Below are 14,448 nucleotides of genomic sequence, written 5' to 3' on the forward strand. Positions count from 1 at the left end.
GTATTTGTAAAAAAGAAGGCCCTCAATTTAATAAACTCCTTAAATTCATACTTTTAGGCAAATACATATATAGTTTGTTGGACTGAAATCCAACATAGTTATCCTGCAACATGAAATTTTCACAAATAATATTACCTCAACATTTTTAGAATCATTTTCATCAGCATCTAAATTTTAAGGGTCTTGGCAAAACTGAGTTTAGAGGTACACACAGTGGATATTAATTAACTGGAGGACATTTACAGATATTTTGGAAAGAAAAGAGATTAACATATAATTCCACGGAACTAAAATAAAAAAAAAAACAACAAACAAAAAAATAGTTTGTATTTCAGCATAATGATGAAAACGTGTTGAATTACAGATTTAATAAGTTTATAGCATGAAGTCTTCATGACTTTCGAAGTTAAGCATAAATCTGATATGTTCATCCAAAATGACCAGGCTACATATCCCATTTCAACCCTACATATTCCATTGCAAGCCCTTTCTTATTTTCCTAATTAGGCAATAACCCCATGGAAATCCACTCTTGCCAGCAGTTAATTACCATTTGAGACTATAAAATCTTATAAACCCCACAATTTATAAACTATTATATATAGTGATGTGTTTTTTGAAGCAAAAATCGCAATATCAACAATTAAAAGAAAACCAAAATGCTTTGTAAAATTCTGTTACATTGCTGCTAGGTGAACATGTCAGAGCATCACGAATTCACAAACTACAGGCTTCACTTTTAGGAAGTCTAGGTCCCTCAAACCTTAATAGTTCTGGTTTTACAATATTCTGTGTGCTGCCAATTTCTACAAAAATTCAGAAAATAAGCAAAACAGAAACTATGTATCTCAAAGCTACCTAAAAAAATTTTATACAGAAAGATGTTTCAAAACACGCACTCCCATTTAGAAAACAGTTTTTTGTTGAGATATAGATATTTTGTGTTTGATACCTTCTGGGATATTAAAAGCTGTAGTCATAGAATTAAAAGTAAAAATTTAACTGTTATGGTATTGCCAAATTCCAAAGCTCCCAGTGTTTCAATTGGAAAAAGAAAATAATACTTTGTCTCACAGATTTGTTGTTGACACTGTTGTGCAGGGGATTCATTTTACTCTAAAGCTTCACTTATCAATTGATGGAAAGATGCTTTATACAGTCTGTAAAACCTTGTAATCTTTCAGGATGAAAGATGTTTAAATTAAATGTTTTATCTGTTAGCATTCATTATGGCAAATGCTATCGCTCACCAACATATCTCACTGGAATCTGTGATTCAGAAATTGTACATTATGACCTGAAGAGCACAGGGGATTTTGAATGTGTTTTTTATTAGATTTTTCATGTAAACATGACTGAACAAAAGATGTCAAAAAATCTTAAGATGACTGAGATGTGGTGAAGTTTTTGTGAAACATGCCTGTTATTCCATTTTTGTAAATAAATTATTCTCAGAATAGTATAAGAAGCAGAATATCCTCAAAATAGTATAAGAATCCAGAAATATCCTCAGTACTTTCTACAGCACACCAACATATTAAAATGTTTTTTTCATGTAGAGCATTTCCTTTTAATGGGTTAGCATAATTAGAACCTTTGAAATACTCTGAATCAGTACTGGCTTGACATGGGCATGTGAAGTGAAAGAGAGCCATGTACATTTGCTAGACCTCATTTAAAGATAGATGTAATTATCTTGGTAATGCCATGTCAGCCTTAGCAGTGACTATTTCCCATTTTGATCAGAAAAGTTTTAACAGCACACGGAGGCAACAACTCCTGCCGGTCTCTGCGCTGAAATCTAAAGAACGGGTAACCTTTGTAATGAAGACTTTCTTCCCTCTGTGATCACACATGCACCAGAATTTTTCTTGATATCTGTGAATCTGTTACTACTGCAAGCTGTTATACTGTCCACAGTCTTGCAAAATAGCTGATGGGAAACATGTAGTACCAAACTGAACTTGTAGAAAGACATTGGTACTATCAGGGCAAAAGGAAAAAAGTATACGGCTAGAAATAGGCCCAGTGCTGACAAACAGATACCGAAACACCAGTACCATACTGTACCATACTAGTGGTTGAGAAGTATGGGGTGGGCCATCTGGAAACCTCCATGTATCTGGCTGGAACAGTCCAACACTGGATACTATTGAAAAATATATAAAGTCCATTCTCCTTTCCTCTTCCTCCTCCACCGAACAAACTGTCAAAAGACAAAGACCCATTGTAGAAAAGAGACCTAAAAATATGTACGGGCTTTAGATAACCCCTGGGTGAAAGGTTTCTTCCTGGCACCCATCTGATTTTACTATAGCCAAAACAATGACAATTCTGAAGAGTTAAATCAGGTACTGTTAACTGCTGGAAAAATGTCAGAAGACTGTGTGTGCACATTTGCACTTCTTTGAGCACACCTCCTTGTTCTGACTCCTTCTGGCTAGCTAAATCAGTACGCATGCTCTATTTTGTCCAATATGCTCCCTTGGGCCCACGTCAAACCATAAGAAATAGAGAGGTTGCTTTTCATAAGTATTTGCTTTCAGTCTATATGACATGGTTGTTATCTGTTGAAAGAAAATACATTTGTTGCCAGTCTTTAAAGGTAAATGAATTTTTGCTTAATAGTGGTTAGGAAAGATAATTTTCATGCCTGTAGAAAGTTTCAGTTTTCCTACATTAAAGTGGAGTCTTTTTTTGTATGTTTATTACCGCTGCTTTTTGGAGGCTTTTGACGCTTTTTATGCCATTCTTGTCTACTCTTACTAGATTACTATGGGCTATTTAGTGCAACTAAAAAAAACCCTCAAACCCCTAGCTGAAGTGGCCTGTGTTTTTTCTGATATAAACCAGAAAAAAAAAAACAGAATAAAAATCACTGGGACTCTGCTGCTCTACTAGAAAGCCAGCCCCATGTTCTTATTTGTAATTATTGTGAAGTGTTGCATCTATGCACAGCAAAGAAAAAACTGAGTCCCTGTACCAAAGTCAAACTGAGATATAGCTCCAAAAGTGGAAGATGCTATGAAGAATATTAAAAAAAAAAAACAAACTTTCAAAAAGTCCTGGAGGGTGAAACACACAGATGTACAAGCAAATATGAAAATATTTCTGTTTGCTTCCCAAAGAAGCAATGAAACCTGAGTTGTTTTTGTAAAATAACAATGTAAACAAGGTCACAAACAATGCATGTCTGATGGTACGTGCTTTAAATACACTATTGCATGACAAAGGAGGAACCACTGGCAGTTATCTGAAGGATGCTGCATCATAACTGGTGTTTCGAGGACCATAACTATGTAATAAGCAAATAGTCATAAACTTAGTCAAAAATTAGTCATATAGGCATGGTATTAGTCATGCTGGCATGTTCGACTATTAAAACTTGGTAGCAGTGATAAGTAGTTTTAAAATTACTACTATAGCTACAGGCATCTTGAGAAAAAGAAATGAAAATATAAATTAAGAAGCCAAGCAACACATGAAGGTATTTTAAAAGTTTAACATCACAGGGCTTGAATAAATTCAAGACTTTACAGCGTTTGATTAAAAAAAAAAAAAATTTCTAAATTAAAAAAAAAAAACATAGCTAAAACCAGATTAGAAAAGCATCTGAATACATGTTAAAAACACCACACTAGGATGTAACCTAATCCAAGGAATTTCCACCACACAGGAAAAAACAGTAAACTATTTACACTTGGTGAGTTCTTTTCTAGTCGATGGGCTCTTCTTTCAAATTAATGCTGAAATATTTGACAGATTATTATTAGATCCTTATTTAATGAACAAAAAAGATGTCCAATAACAGATATTTTCACTAATTGCATCAGGACAGTTAATGTGACATTAGCACTTTTTTTTTTTTACCTAAGTCTCAAATAGCAAAGAGGAGCTGTATGGAAAAAATAATAACTTGGCCTCTTCTTATGAAGGAAATATGGGATTTTAAAAAAAAAAAAAATTACTTATCACTTTTAAATTCAAAAGTTGCAAACTTCAGATTGATTATAGTCTTCTTTTAGAAATGCTGTCTAAACAGCTCCAGGATTTAAGGTCGTCATTCAGTCTAGAGGGGAAAGGATTAGATGGCTGTGGTATGAGTTATACAGTACAGAATCTCTGCCACATAATAGAAGAAGGTGATAATCTGTATTTGCAGGTTGCTGTTACCACTGTCACCAAACAGCACAATTTTAGTGTAGAAATCCTTATCTGTAGAGATCCTCAAGTACTTCATATAATTCAGGGAGCTAAATCTGTTAATAGCCTCAGTCTCTATTTCACAATCGAGAAAAAAAAAAGAGAATATAAAAACATAATTTACCAAAAGACACATCCACAAAGTCAAGATGGACTGAGATTTCAGATCATATTGTTTCCAGTCCTAACTTACAAATACATCATGCTTGTTCTTCTGCTTAAAACCGTTTACAAAAAAGATTACTTAAGCTATTCATAATGGGGTTTAAACATCAGTTTGAATGAAACCAGTTTTAAAACAAAACGAAAAAACAACCAAGAGTGAGTGTCATCAGCTGCATATTTAAGCAACAATAAGCCATACACTGTCTGTTTCATAGAACATGTATGACTCATGGAGAGCTGGCACAGTTATGGCCCTGCTATAAATGCAGAGAAAATGGGGAGGCAAAAGATACAATGCAGTGCATATGGACATCACATCAGGTCATTCTGCTAGAAAAAGACGTCTTGTGCAAAATGCAGCTGATGGCTGAATTGAAACACAGTGCTGCATATTGTAGCTAGTGCTACATAAAAATCCTCCAAAGTCTAAATATCTATGCTGTCTTGATACCTACCTACATACCTCTGCATGAGCTTTTCCTGTTGGTTTTCAAAGAATGCATGAATGCCATATTAACTGGTACATAGGAACTATTTTTCATTAGAAAATATTCCCTGAATTTTTCCCAAATAATAAATAACAAATTATTTCATATCCATAGTAATTTAATTCTATTTCATTTCCTAAGAGAAGAACAGATATGAAGATCCAAAGAAACACCAGTGATACCTAATCATAGCTGTTGGTACTACCCGAGATGCTTTATTCACCACTTTAAGAACAGAGGCATAATCTTAAACATATCAGAATTAATTTGACTAAAATTTTTCCTTCTCCATGAGCCCCAGATGCTTTGGTGCACTGTAACCCTGGAAACAGTAAAAACAGTAGATACAACACAAGATTTTTGGTAGCATGCAACTGAGCTGACATGTACTCTCCACTCCAAGCCACTCAGTACTAGCTCAAAGGAAGTAGCTCACAGAAGGGCCTCTCACATTCTCCCACAAGTTTGTCTTTTGTCAGGTGGTTCTGGACTAGACCCTTAACCACCAAAAATGTCCATGTGTGCTACAAGAACTGCATTATGTTGGTGATTGCCTACCTATCTTTGTTTTATGCTTTGACAATAAATAGAGGTAAGTGCTACAGTATATTAGTTTCAAGACTACAAAGTATTAGTTTCTAGCCTTATGAATAATCATGTCCAATGTGAGCCCTTCATAGACTAGGTGTGTGGATTTACAAATTATGCATTGTTGGACCATTTCAATTAGCCTATGAGAAGCCTAAACTCAAGGTTTGTTTATGCATAATCCTAATTTTAGCCTTTAAAAAGTCTTGCTGTAAAATGTGAAGGAGAGTCTACTGGGAAAAGAACAACTAAGAAATACAGAGTAGAAAGAGCACAGACTCATGTAAATTAACAGATATAATGGATTCTTCTTACCTCTACATTCAAGTTCATGCTGCATTTTTGGAGTCAAATTGCCAGTATGATTTTGAGAGATATTTTTTAAGAGAACTGCTATATTATTTTTTTTTCTCAAGCTCCTTCCATGACGATATGTTAACACAGAGAGCATGTATTTATTTTACCATAGGAGAGAACTAAGACTGAAGCAGTGTTATACTGTACTCCAATGGGAGTCTTTACAAGCCATGACAACAAACTGACATTCAGCCTCTGATAAAAACTCATAATGTGCTTTCACAATATGAATAACATCTCACCTCTAGAACCAGAAACCTAAGTTCAAAATTAAAGGATACAACTAAAGCTAAAAAAAAGAAAGAAAAAGAAAAATCAGAAGGAATGGTGTAGAGGAACAATAAGAATTGACTAAAACCTACCTATCCAGTCTTAAAACAGTGTATCTGATCTGCCTACCTATATCTACCTATCTCCTTGTGAGATTCAGGCGATTATAGGTATTTCTTTAGTAACAGGATCTATTCATCACTGCAGATTTACACACTGGAAAAAAAAAAAAAAAACATGCTGGTTTACAATGACCAAGACATTAAGACAACCCAGATCACTAATATATGTTACCCACTAAGTCTTAATCAGTTACAGAAAAAATCAGAAAGAAACAAACCTCTGAGCTCATGTACCTTACATTGCCATTTGAAAAATACCTAGATGCAATAAGGATTGAAAATCAAGTTTCAACTACTGTTCATCTCCTGGCTGTGAGCAACTATGTTCCACAAGAATCCTATTTTCTCTATTACCTTCAGATTAGAGTTACAGATCCTGTATTTGACAAAGACCCTACAAGAGAGAAGTTCTAGAACAACTGAAACTGCAAAGGGCATGCTGTCAACAAAATCCCACCTAACTCCTGCAGGCAGACCAGTTCATGTACTTGCCCTTTACTCAGTGCTATGACTAAACCCACTGATTAATGCACAAGGAATAACCACATCTATCATTACTTTACCTGGCTTTGCAACAAATGTACTGAACTGTTGTGGTTTAAACCCAGTCAGGTAACTTGTTCACTCACTCCCAGTGAGTGGTGCAGAGCTGACAACAACCAAGGTCTGTCCCCCCCCACCCCGCACCGGGGCTCTCCCCTTCCCCGATCCCGGAGGAACGGGGAGGAGGATCGAAAGAGTGCAACTCCTACGGGTTGAGACAAGAACAGTCCAGCAACCAATGTACAACACAAATCACCACCGCTACTATCAACTACAACAATGATAAGGGAAAATAACAAGGGAAGAGAATACGATACCACCGGCCAAGAAACGAGTTCCACCCGGAAGCCCGTGTCCTTCCGGGTAACTCCCAGTTACCCCCCACCCCGGGCATGACGTGCTGTGGTATGGAATACCTCCCTGGCTAGCCCGGGTCAGGCGCCCCATCTCTGCTTCCTCATGGCTTCCCCTCCTCCCTGGCAGAGCATGAGCCTCACAAAGTCCTTGGTCAGGGTAAACATCACTTAGCAACAACCGAAAACATCGGCTTCACCAACACTGTTCTCAGGCTGGAATTCAAAACACTGCACTGCACCAGCTACCACGAAGGAGAAACATGTCTGCTACTGCTGAACCCAGGACACCCACAAATATGTAATTTATGATAGTGAATGTTTCTAAAAATCCTCCAGATTATCAGAGTTTTGCTTTTTGTATTTCTTTTATATTTTATATTTCTAACTCTTCTGTGTATTTCAGTTTATAAAACGTCATATGGACATTTTATCTTATTTAAATATTGCTCAATATTTACTATTATTTCTTAAAAATTATTCTTAGAATAAAGATTTATCTGCTTTTTAAACTCCTAAAATACTTGCACATAAGCAAATGCACATTCAAAACTGATAAAATACACTTTTTTTTTCTGTTATTCAGAGAAAATTATCTATATGAGAGCAGATTATGTTGGACAAACATGGTATAAAACAAAATTTAACATGATGGCACTTGCTACTCTGTCAATATGCACCGTTTGGCTTTTCCAAAATCTCTTCAATCTGATCATAAATAGCCAATAGATTTATGTATAATTGTAATGATTCAGAGATTGTCTCAGAAAAAAAAAGAAAAAAAAAATCCTGGTGTTCTTACCAGTTTTCAATACGTCTTTGAGTGAGCAAGTCTACACTTCTTTTTTTCCCTCATGTCTTGAAATTTCAACAGCCTATTGAAATCCCATTGAGAGATTAACCAAGTAACTGTGGTAAGCTTATAAAAGATTAAAAGCTGATCACTGTTGCACAGCCAAAACTTAAAAGTATTATAAATATTACTATTAGCCAGTGTATATGGAAAGTGGTACGATGAAGGCTCTGAAGAATGAAGCATGATTTGCAGCACAAATTTCCAACATGAAACCAGTTCACAGAAGCACTCTGAGGAATAGTGCAGTGATCTACTCTTTCAGCCAGCACTAACTTGCTCATAAGTACTTCATCTTTATTAATATTTATACCCAAATGCATATGTTCAATGATCTGATGTATAGCAGAATGCTGTATGAAATCCAGAATAATTTATTGGCAAAGTCTACTATATTTTATTCTAAAATATGTCATTACTACATCATTTTAAAAATATAGGTACAAATTCCATGGAACTAGACAATTTAAAGATAATTTCTTTTGTAATATTCTCATTTCTGGCACTCTTTTCTGAAATACAGGTCTTCCTACTTCTGAAAGCACTAAAAAAGAGTCAAATATAACAAATGTACATGATACTTTTAGCAAAGCTGACTTACCAAGGGAATCATTCTACCATAGCTCTCAAATACACATGGCTCCTCTCGAAGGAACCTCCTTAATACACTGTTATTTTAAACCCATATTGATATCTGCTTAACTGAAGGACAAGAGCACCCTCATAAGTAACAGCCAGAGAATTAAAGGCAGATGAATTGTTTTGTTTCAATTTTTAACTGGGATTAAAACCAACCAATCTGCGAATCTCCAACATAGTGTAAATTACAGTGTTTGAAATCAACAATCAGAAAGCTGCAGCACAGCTGAAATTTGATAGCTATTAGCCAAAAGAAGAAATGTTGGAATATGTACAGCTAAAATCTGCATAATAAAATAATCACCTTTAATGTAGAAAAGCCTATCTGAGAACAGCAATTACATCAAACTTAGGAAGAAAAGACTGCATTGAGATATGAAGCTTCTTGCCATGCAGAAGGTACAGACATATTTGTTTAGAAATAACAATAATACAACTGATACCATCAGACTGCAATCAGTGTGCACTACCATCTCAATCACTACAAAAGAAAAAAAAGTAGACAAAAACCCCCGAAATGCTCACCACTTCTTCATGTCTGCATTTTCTCACATTAATTCCATTAATCTGTTATTAAAAAGATAAAGAGAAGACTTACTCTACATTTCATAAGTATACATTTCATTTCACTTTTCTAGAAAAATATAAAAAGGACTTGCAATTTTACTCACCTGTAGAATTGCATCTCCTATAAAAAGCAAACCTGAAAGTTCAGCTGAAAACAGAAAGCATATTTTTTACTCATTTTGTAGAAAATATCCTACATTTTGCATACATCTATTCCTATTTAATGTTTTACATAATCTTTTAAAAATTTAAACAAAACCCTAATAAAATACCCAACAATCAACTTCCAAATAAATTATTTGGATGTTTGTTTGTTTGGTTTTTTTTAAATCCCCAAATACTGGCATGTCAGCATTACCCAGTCCAATATAAGACTATGAAACATCTTCCATCAGTCATTAACACATTTCAGGCCATTAAGGTGAGGTATGGCATACTTTTCCTAATAGAAAATGACTGCACAACTAGGTCCTATTTGTCTGTGAAAGACTGTTTCTTATAGACTCCAAAGAAAAAGCAACAGGGAGACTCCAGAGCTACATATGAATGACAAATTTAACTTGTAAGCTTTTATCAAAGACACCTTAGAGCCTGCATCTTTGTTAAATCCTGTGGAGATTTATGCTGGATAACACTTTAAATGCTGAAAAGCTAGACAATCAGTGTATTGTACAAAATCACCAGCCATACTGAGTTTTATTTTTAAAACCTATCTATACCTTATAAATCACAAGGGAATTTCTAAAATCCAATTTTAAAGTTGCAATTTTTAAATATTGTGCTGCGTTACAGAGCTATCAAATGCAAATTTACTGTATAAATACACAAGAAATATAACAAGATTATTTAATTGTCTATAAAGAAATAAATAACACCTGAGAACTAAGGAATGTGAAGAGATTATATGGGACTATTTATCTATACTATCCCAAAACATCACAGAAGACACTTTCTAGAAAAGACTTTACTTGTATTTACTTGAGTTGTAAAACTGTAATCAATATTGACATAAATTATAATACTCCAATATGTGTTTGAAGGACTGTTCTTATTATATATATGTAATGAAGGATGCTTAAATTATTGGAGAATTGACATTTTAATTTATTTATTTTTCTTAAATAAATGCATATCTCAGTATCCGTCAGATACTGTGCTTACATGTACTAACACTTCACATACAACCTAATCTGCCAGCCTAAGCTCCTTACGTGCATCACTAGTTTTAATAATTGGATCAAATATCACATTCTTTTTTAAAGGTCCAAAGAAAGAGCTGGAGTCAATAGGGAGGAGAGCAGAAACAAGCTTGCAGAATTTTGAGGTACAGCCTCTGGGTTAAACAGAATTTTCTGCATCCCTAGTACAGATGCATGGTATGATATCACAAGACAGTTGTACAAGAGATGTCCCTCAAAACTAGCTCTAAAAATCAGCAGTATTTTTATGAAAAGCAGTAATGAAGATTATATCTAGATAGGTATTGAGGTTAGACAAAATGTATCAGTGACTGCAGCAGAAAAATGATAAAAAAAGTGTGCGCTTTTGTGTGCTCAATTAAATTTTTTATTTTTTTGCAGTCCTTAATAGCATTTTAATAGCTAGTGTAGGTAATACATGTCACGCTATTACGTATTACATTCTGATATGTATACTGAAAAGAACAGAGTCACAAGTCTAACTCCTTAAAGTTAACCTTATTGCCTTCCTTAGGGGCTCATTCCATGCTGCTCTATAGCATCCCTACATACAACTTTCATGTCTGCCTTTCAGGGTTGGCTTTCAGTTCTCAGTATCCTGATCCCTCTTTCTCTGTTTGGGTAAATATGAAATTTTTTTTATGCTGGCATGTTTTAACTGTGCAGAATCAGGATTCTAAAATTACTGCATAACAGATGGAAGGAAATGCTTCCAAGTTTGCGCTTCTGACCTTACAGAAATGTACACCAATATACACAAACTTTAAATACAGACATTAAATACCCAATGCTAGTACTCTTTCACAATCTTCAGCCCTTATCACTGCACACATCATGAGTTGTTTAACCATTATCGGTCTTTCTAGTACATATTACATCAGTCCAGTAATTTCAAAACATTTCCAGTCAAAAACAATACTTCAAAACCAATTCAGCACCAGCTCTGCTTGTATTAAAAATGAATCCTTATGCAGCACCAGTTTTTCTAGGTATGAGTTGCTGCAAATGCTTAACACAGAACAGCATCTAATAACAACACAGGGGTATTAGCAAGGTTCTGTCATTACCCACTCCTGTTCAAGTACTACCCTACTAACCAGTATAAAAAGACAGGCATTCTCTTCTTGTGCTACCATGCTCTAATGGGCAAACATTTGATCTGCTACAGCTTCCTGGCAATAATAATTTGGAAATAAAAGCCACAAAAGTTAAATCTGTTAAGCATTTTTATTCTCTAAATACCTTATTATTTCTCTCCTTAAAAATAATGCCTACAAGAACTGTTTAAAAAAAAAAAAAAATCATGTAGAACACTGTTTACAAAATATTCCAAATATAAATTACTTTTTCAGAGAACAGTTCTGAGGATAGAGATCATAATAACATGGAGAGATACAGCATTTGTTTAACACTTCCTGGAGAATCTCAAGACTTAATGCACTGGGTTATAAGGAGCACATCAAAACACAGTGTACTAATCTGACACCCACCTCTTTGTTCTTTGGAAATCTTAGAAATGACCACTGGAATATTATGTTCTGCTCCACCCTGAAAACAGAATAAGTGGCAATTTTACCCAAAACTAAACAACCAAAAACAAACAAAAAAAAATCCAAAACTTTATTGGGATTAATTCCTTATTGCCTCTCATAAAGAAGTTCTCAGTTGCTATCATCAGCTCAAGAAGTGATTTGAATGTTGTTCAAACCTCTACAAGACTTGCAGAAAAAGAACATTAGTTCCTGTGAATTCTGGAGAGATTAATGTATGAAACTGTGTCCTGCAAAAAGCAAAATGGACATTGCACTACAATGGCAGCCATGCTGTGATCAGTTTTCATGCTGGCAAGAAACAGGTAAACAAAAGCCCAAGAAAAAAGCAAGTTTGGACTTTTCATCTCAAAGGTATTTGTTTCTGTCCCTCCTACACAAGCACAAAGAGTGAGCAAAGCAGTGGAATAAGTAACAAGGAAACAAAAAGGAGACCTTATGAAATGGAACAGTAGGTATTCAATAAATGGGGGAAATAAAGGAAAGCTAGACAGTAATTCAACAGTTCAGCAGCAATTCAGTGCTGTTGCTTCATTCAATTTATCCTGTGGGGACTGGAAACATTTATGGTGCTTAAGAATAAAGTATTAAAAAGAAACCTTAAATAAAAAGGAAAGTCAAAGGAAGAGAAAGGCATACACACACTAAGACACAAATATTTCTTTCCTCTGTAAAGAATATCAACATGTAAGCCTGAATGTAATCTGTACAAATTCAGATCCTCAGAAATTACAGTCTGCTACACTGTCATTTTTCCTAGGAATACTGGTTAAGCATTTGCTTACTCTTCTCTTTCAGAGAAAATAGTTGACCACCTACCTAGACAATGGATCTTTTCCAATGTTTTAGATTTTCCATCCCTCTAAATGTGGAAATGTAGTTATATGATCTCAGTTCAGGAGTCAAGTAATGTTGAGTAATGGTGCTGAAGTTTTAAGGGCTCAGAGCTCTAACAGACTCTTAACACCCATCTTTGTAATGCAAATTTTCTTTGTCAGTTCACCCTAAGCAGGCATGGCTGAGCTTGGAATAAAGGTAGCTACACGCCTGTGAAGGTGGTCTTGATAGAAAAGGCAGAGGAAGCTCTAATCACTAACAGCTGTTTGAAGGTCACTGTCCTGGATGTTGGCCATTACTGATGGAAGGTCACCCACATTTCCTTTCAAAGTGTTACAAGATACAGTTCTAAGGATTTTTTCTTAAACCAGTTTTTTATGTATGAGGGTTTTTTTTTCTGAAATTTTAGTAATGAAAAAGACGGAACTAAAGCTAGCAACTTCTACTGACAAATGCTGGTTTTGTGTTTGGCTCCAAGTATAATAAGAAAATTACTATTTTGTTTTTCTAAGCAGAGGGAGTCTGTAAAACCTTGCAGCAATTGTTGGACTTCAGCATTCGCAGACAATATAGGTGACATTTTTATTTCATACTAAAAGGCAACATTTATTGAACTAACAAAAATAGCTTTAAGGTCTATTGGCACAATATGGCTAATGTCTATGAGGACAATCTTCCCAACTGAAAAATGGCGACATTATACATGTTGCCTATTGGAAGCAGTCCATGTAAAGCTGTGAACTGTGTTCAAAGACTGTCTTAAAGACTACCAGTTGGTATAAGCCAAAACTGTGCCAGGAATCACGTACACAAGCCTTTAAAGATGAAAAGATAAATTTTTAAACTAAAAGCTAGATGATTCATCTATTTAATTCAAGCTTTCTAGCCTTTTTATTTTTTCTTGTTTCAATTTGAAACACAAAGAAAACGTGTTAATGAAAAAATATCACAGAATGAAGAGAAAAAATCATCTAAGTATGCACATAAGTGTGAGCAGGACGAGTGCATATGCTTGCTTTAGAGATTTTTTTGATTGAGTCAAATTTTGAAAGTCATACTGAATCTCAGCAGATGTGCAATGCTATTCATCATTTAAAAAGAACAAACAACACAGTCAGGAAAATGGCAGTGTACAGTGTCCTAGTAGCCAGAAGTCAGACTGCAACTGCAAACCTTAATTTATTTAATGAACTATCAATTTTATTGTCCATTTCCACAAGAACTCTACACTCCAATTACTGAGAAACATGATGTTCTTTCAGAAGTCATATACTTAGCAGCTTCTTGTATCAAATCACAAATGTGTCAGAGATGTGATAAATGACTGAAATACTACACTACACGATTTCCACATCTAACTCCATGGCTATTCCTTCACACAGAGAGGTTTATTACTGAGAGTTCTAAAGGGGCTTCAGAAATTAGAAAATAAGAGTGTAAACCAGATCAGTTCTGCTTCAAATTCAACCGCACTTTTACAATTAATTTCAGTAAAATAAAGTACAGCAAAATACAAAAACTGGTTTTCTTTTGTTCTTTCACACCTTCAAAGGGTGGATTATAAACACTGTTTTAAAGGGCTTAAGTTCAGATCTTGTGTAAATCAATCTCAGAAGCAGATTTTTTTTAAAATAGCTGAATGCCAATACTAGACAAAATCATATTGAAACAAATATTTTAAAGTGGCACTAATCACTGTACTGCTATAACTCAC

The 14,448-nt window shown here is 34.8% G+C and overlaps 1 protein-coding gene across 7 annotated transcripts in view; it reads right to left on the reverse strand.

Moving 5' to 3' along the window:
• SNTG1 (syntrophin gamma 1) overlaps nucleotides 1-14,448 on the reverse strand; it is a 324,574-nt gene that overhangs the window by 114,552 nt on the left and 195,574 nt on the right. For 3 of the 7 annotated variants that reach the window (XM_062633423.1, XM_062633420.1, XM_062633422.1), the window contains exons 5-7: nucleotides 11,838-11,895; nucleotides 9,253-9,296; nucleotides 9,107-9,148 (exon numbers count right to left, since the gene is read on the reverse strand). In XM_062633423.1, coding sequence (XP_062489407.1) covers nucleotides 9,107-9,148; nucleotides 9,253-9,296; nucleotides 11,838-11,895 — 144 coding nt within the window. Of the gene's footprint in view, nucleotides 1-2,070; nucleotides 2,207-9,106; nucleotides 9,181-9,252; nucleotides 9,297-11,837; nucleotides 11,896-14,448 lie in introns of all 7 variants that reach the window. The other 4 variants (XM_062633424.1, XM_062633426.1, XM_062633425.1 and 1 more) reach the window with 4 other exon arrangements.

This window comes from Pezoporus occidentalis, unplaced genomic scaffold (genome assembly GCF_034315485.1).
Source record: "Pezoporus occidentalis ecotype Australia unplaced genomic scaffold, CSIRO_AGI_Poc_V1 ctg4, whole genome shotgun sequence".
NCBI classification, from domain to species: Eukaryota; Metazoa; Chordata; class Aves; order Psittaciformes; family Psittacidae; genus Pezoporus; species Pezoporus occidentalis.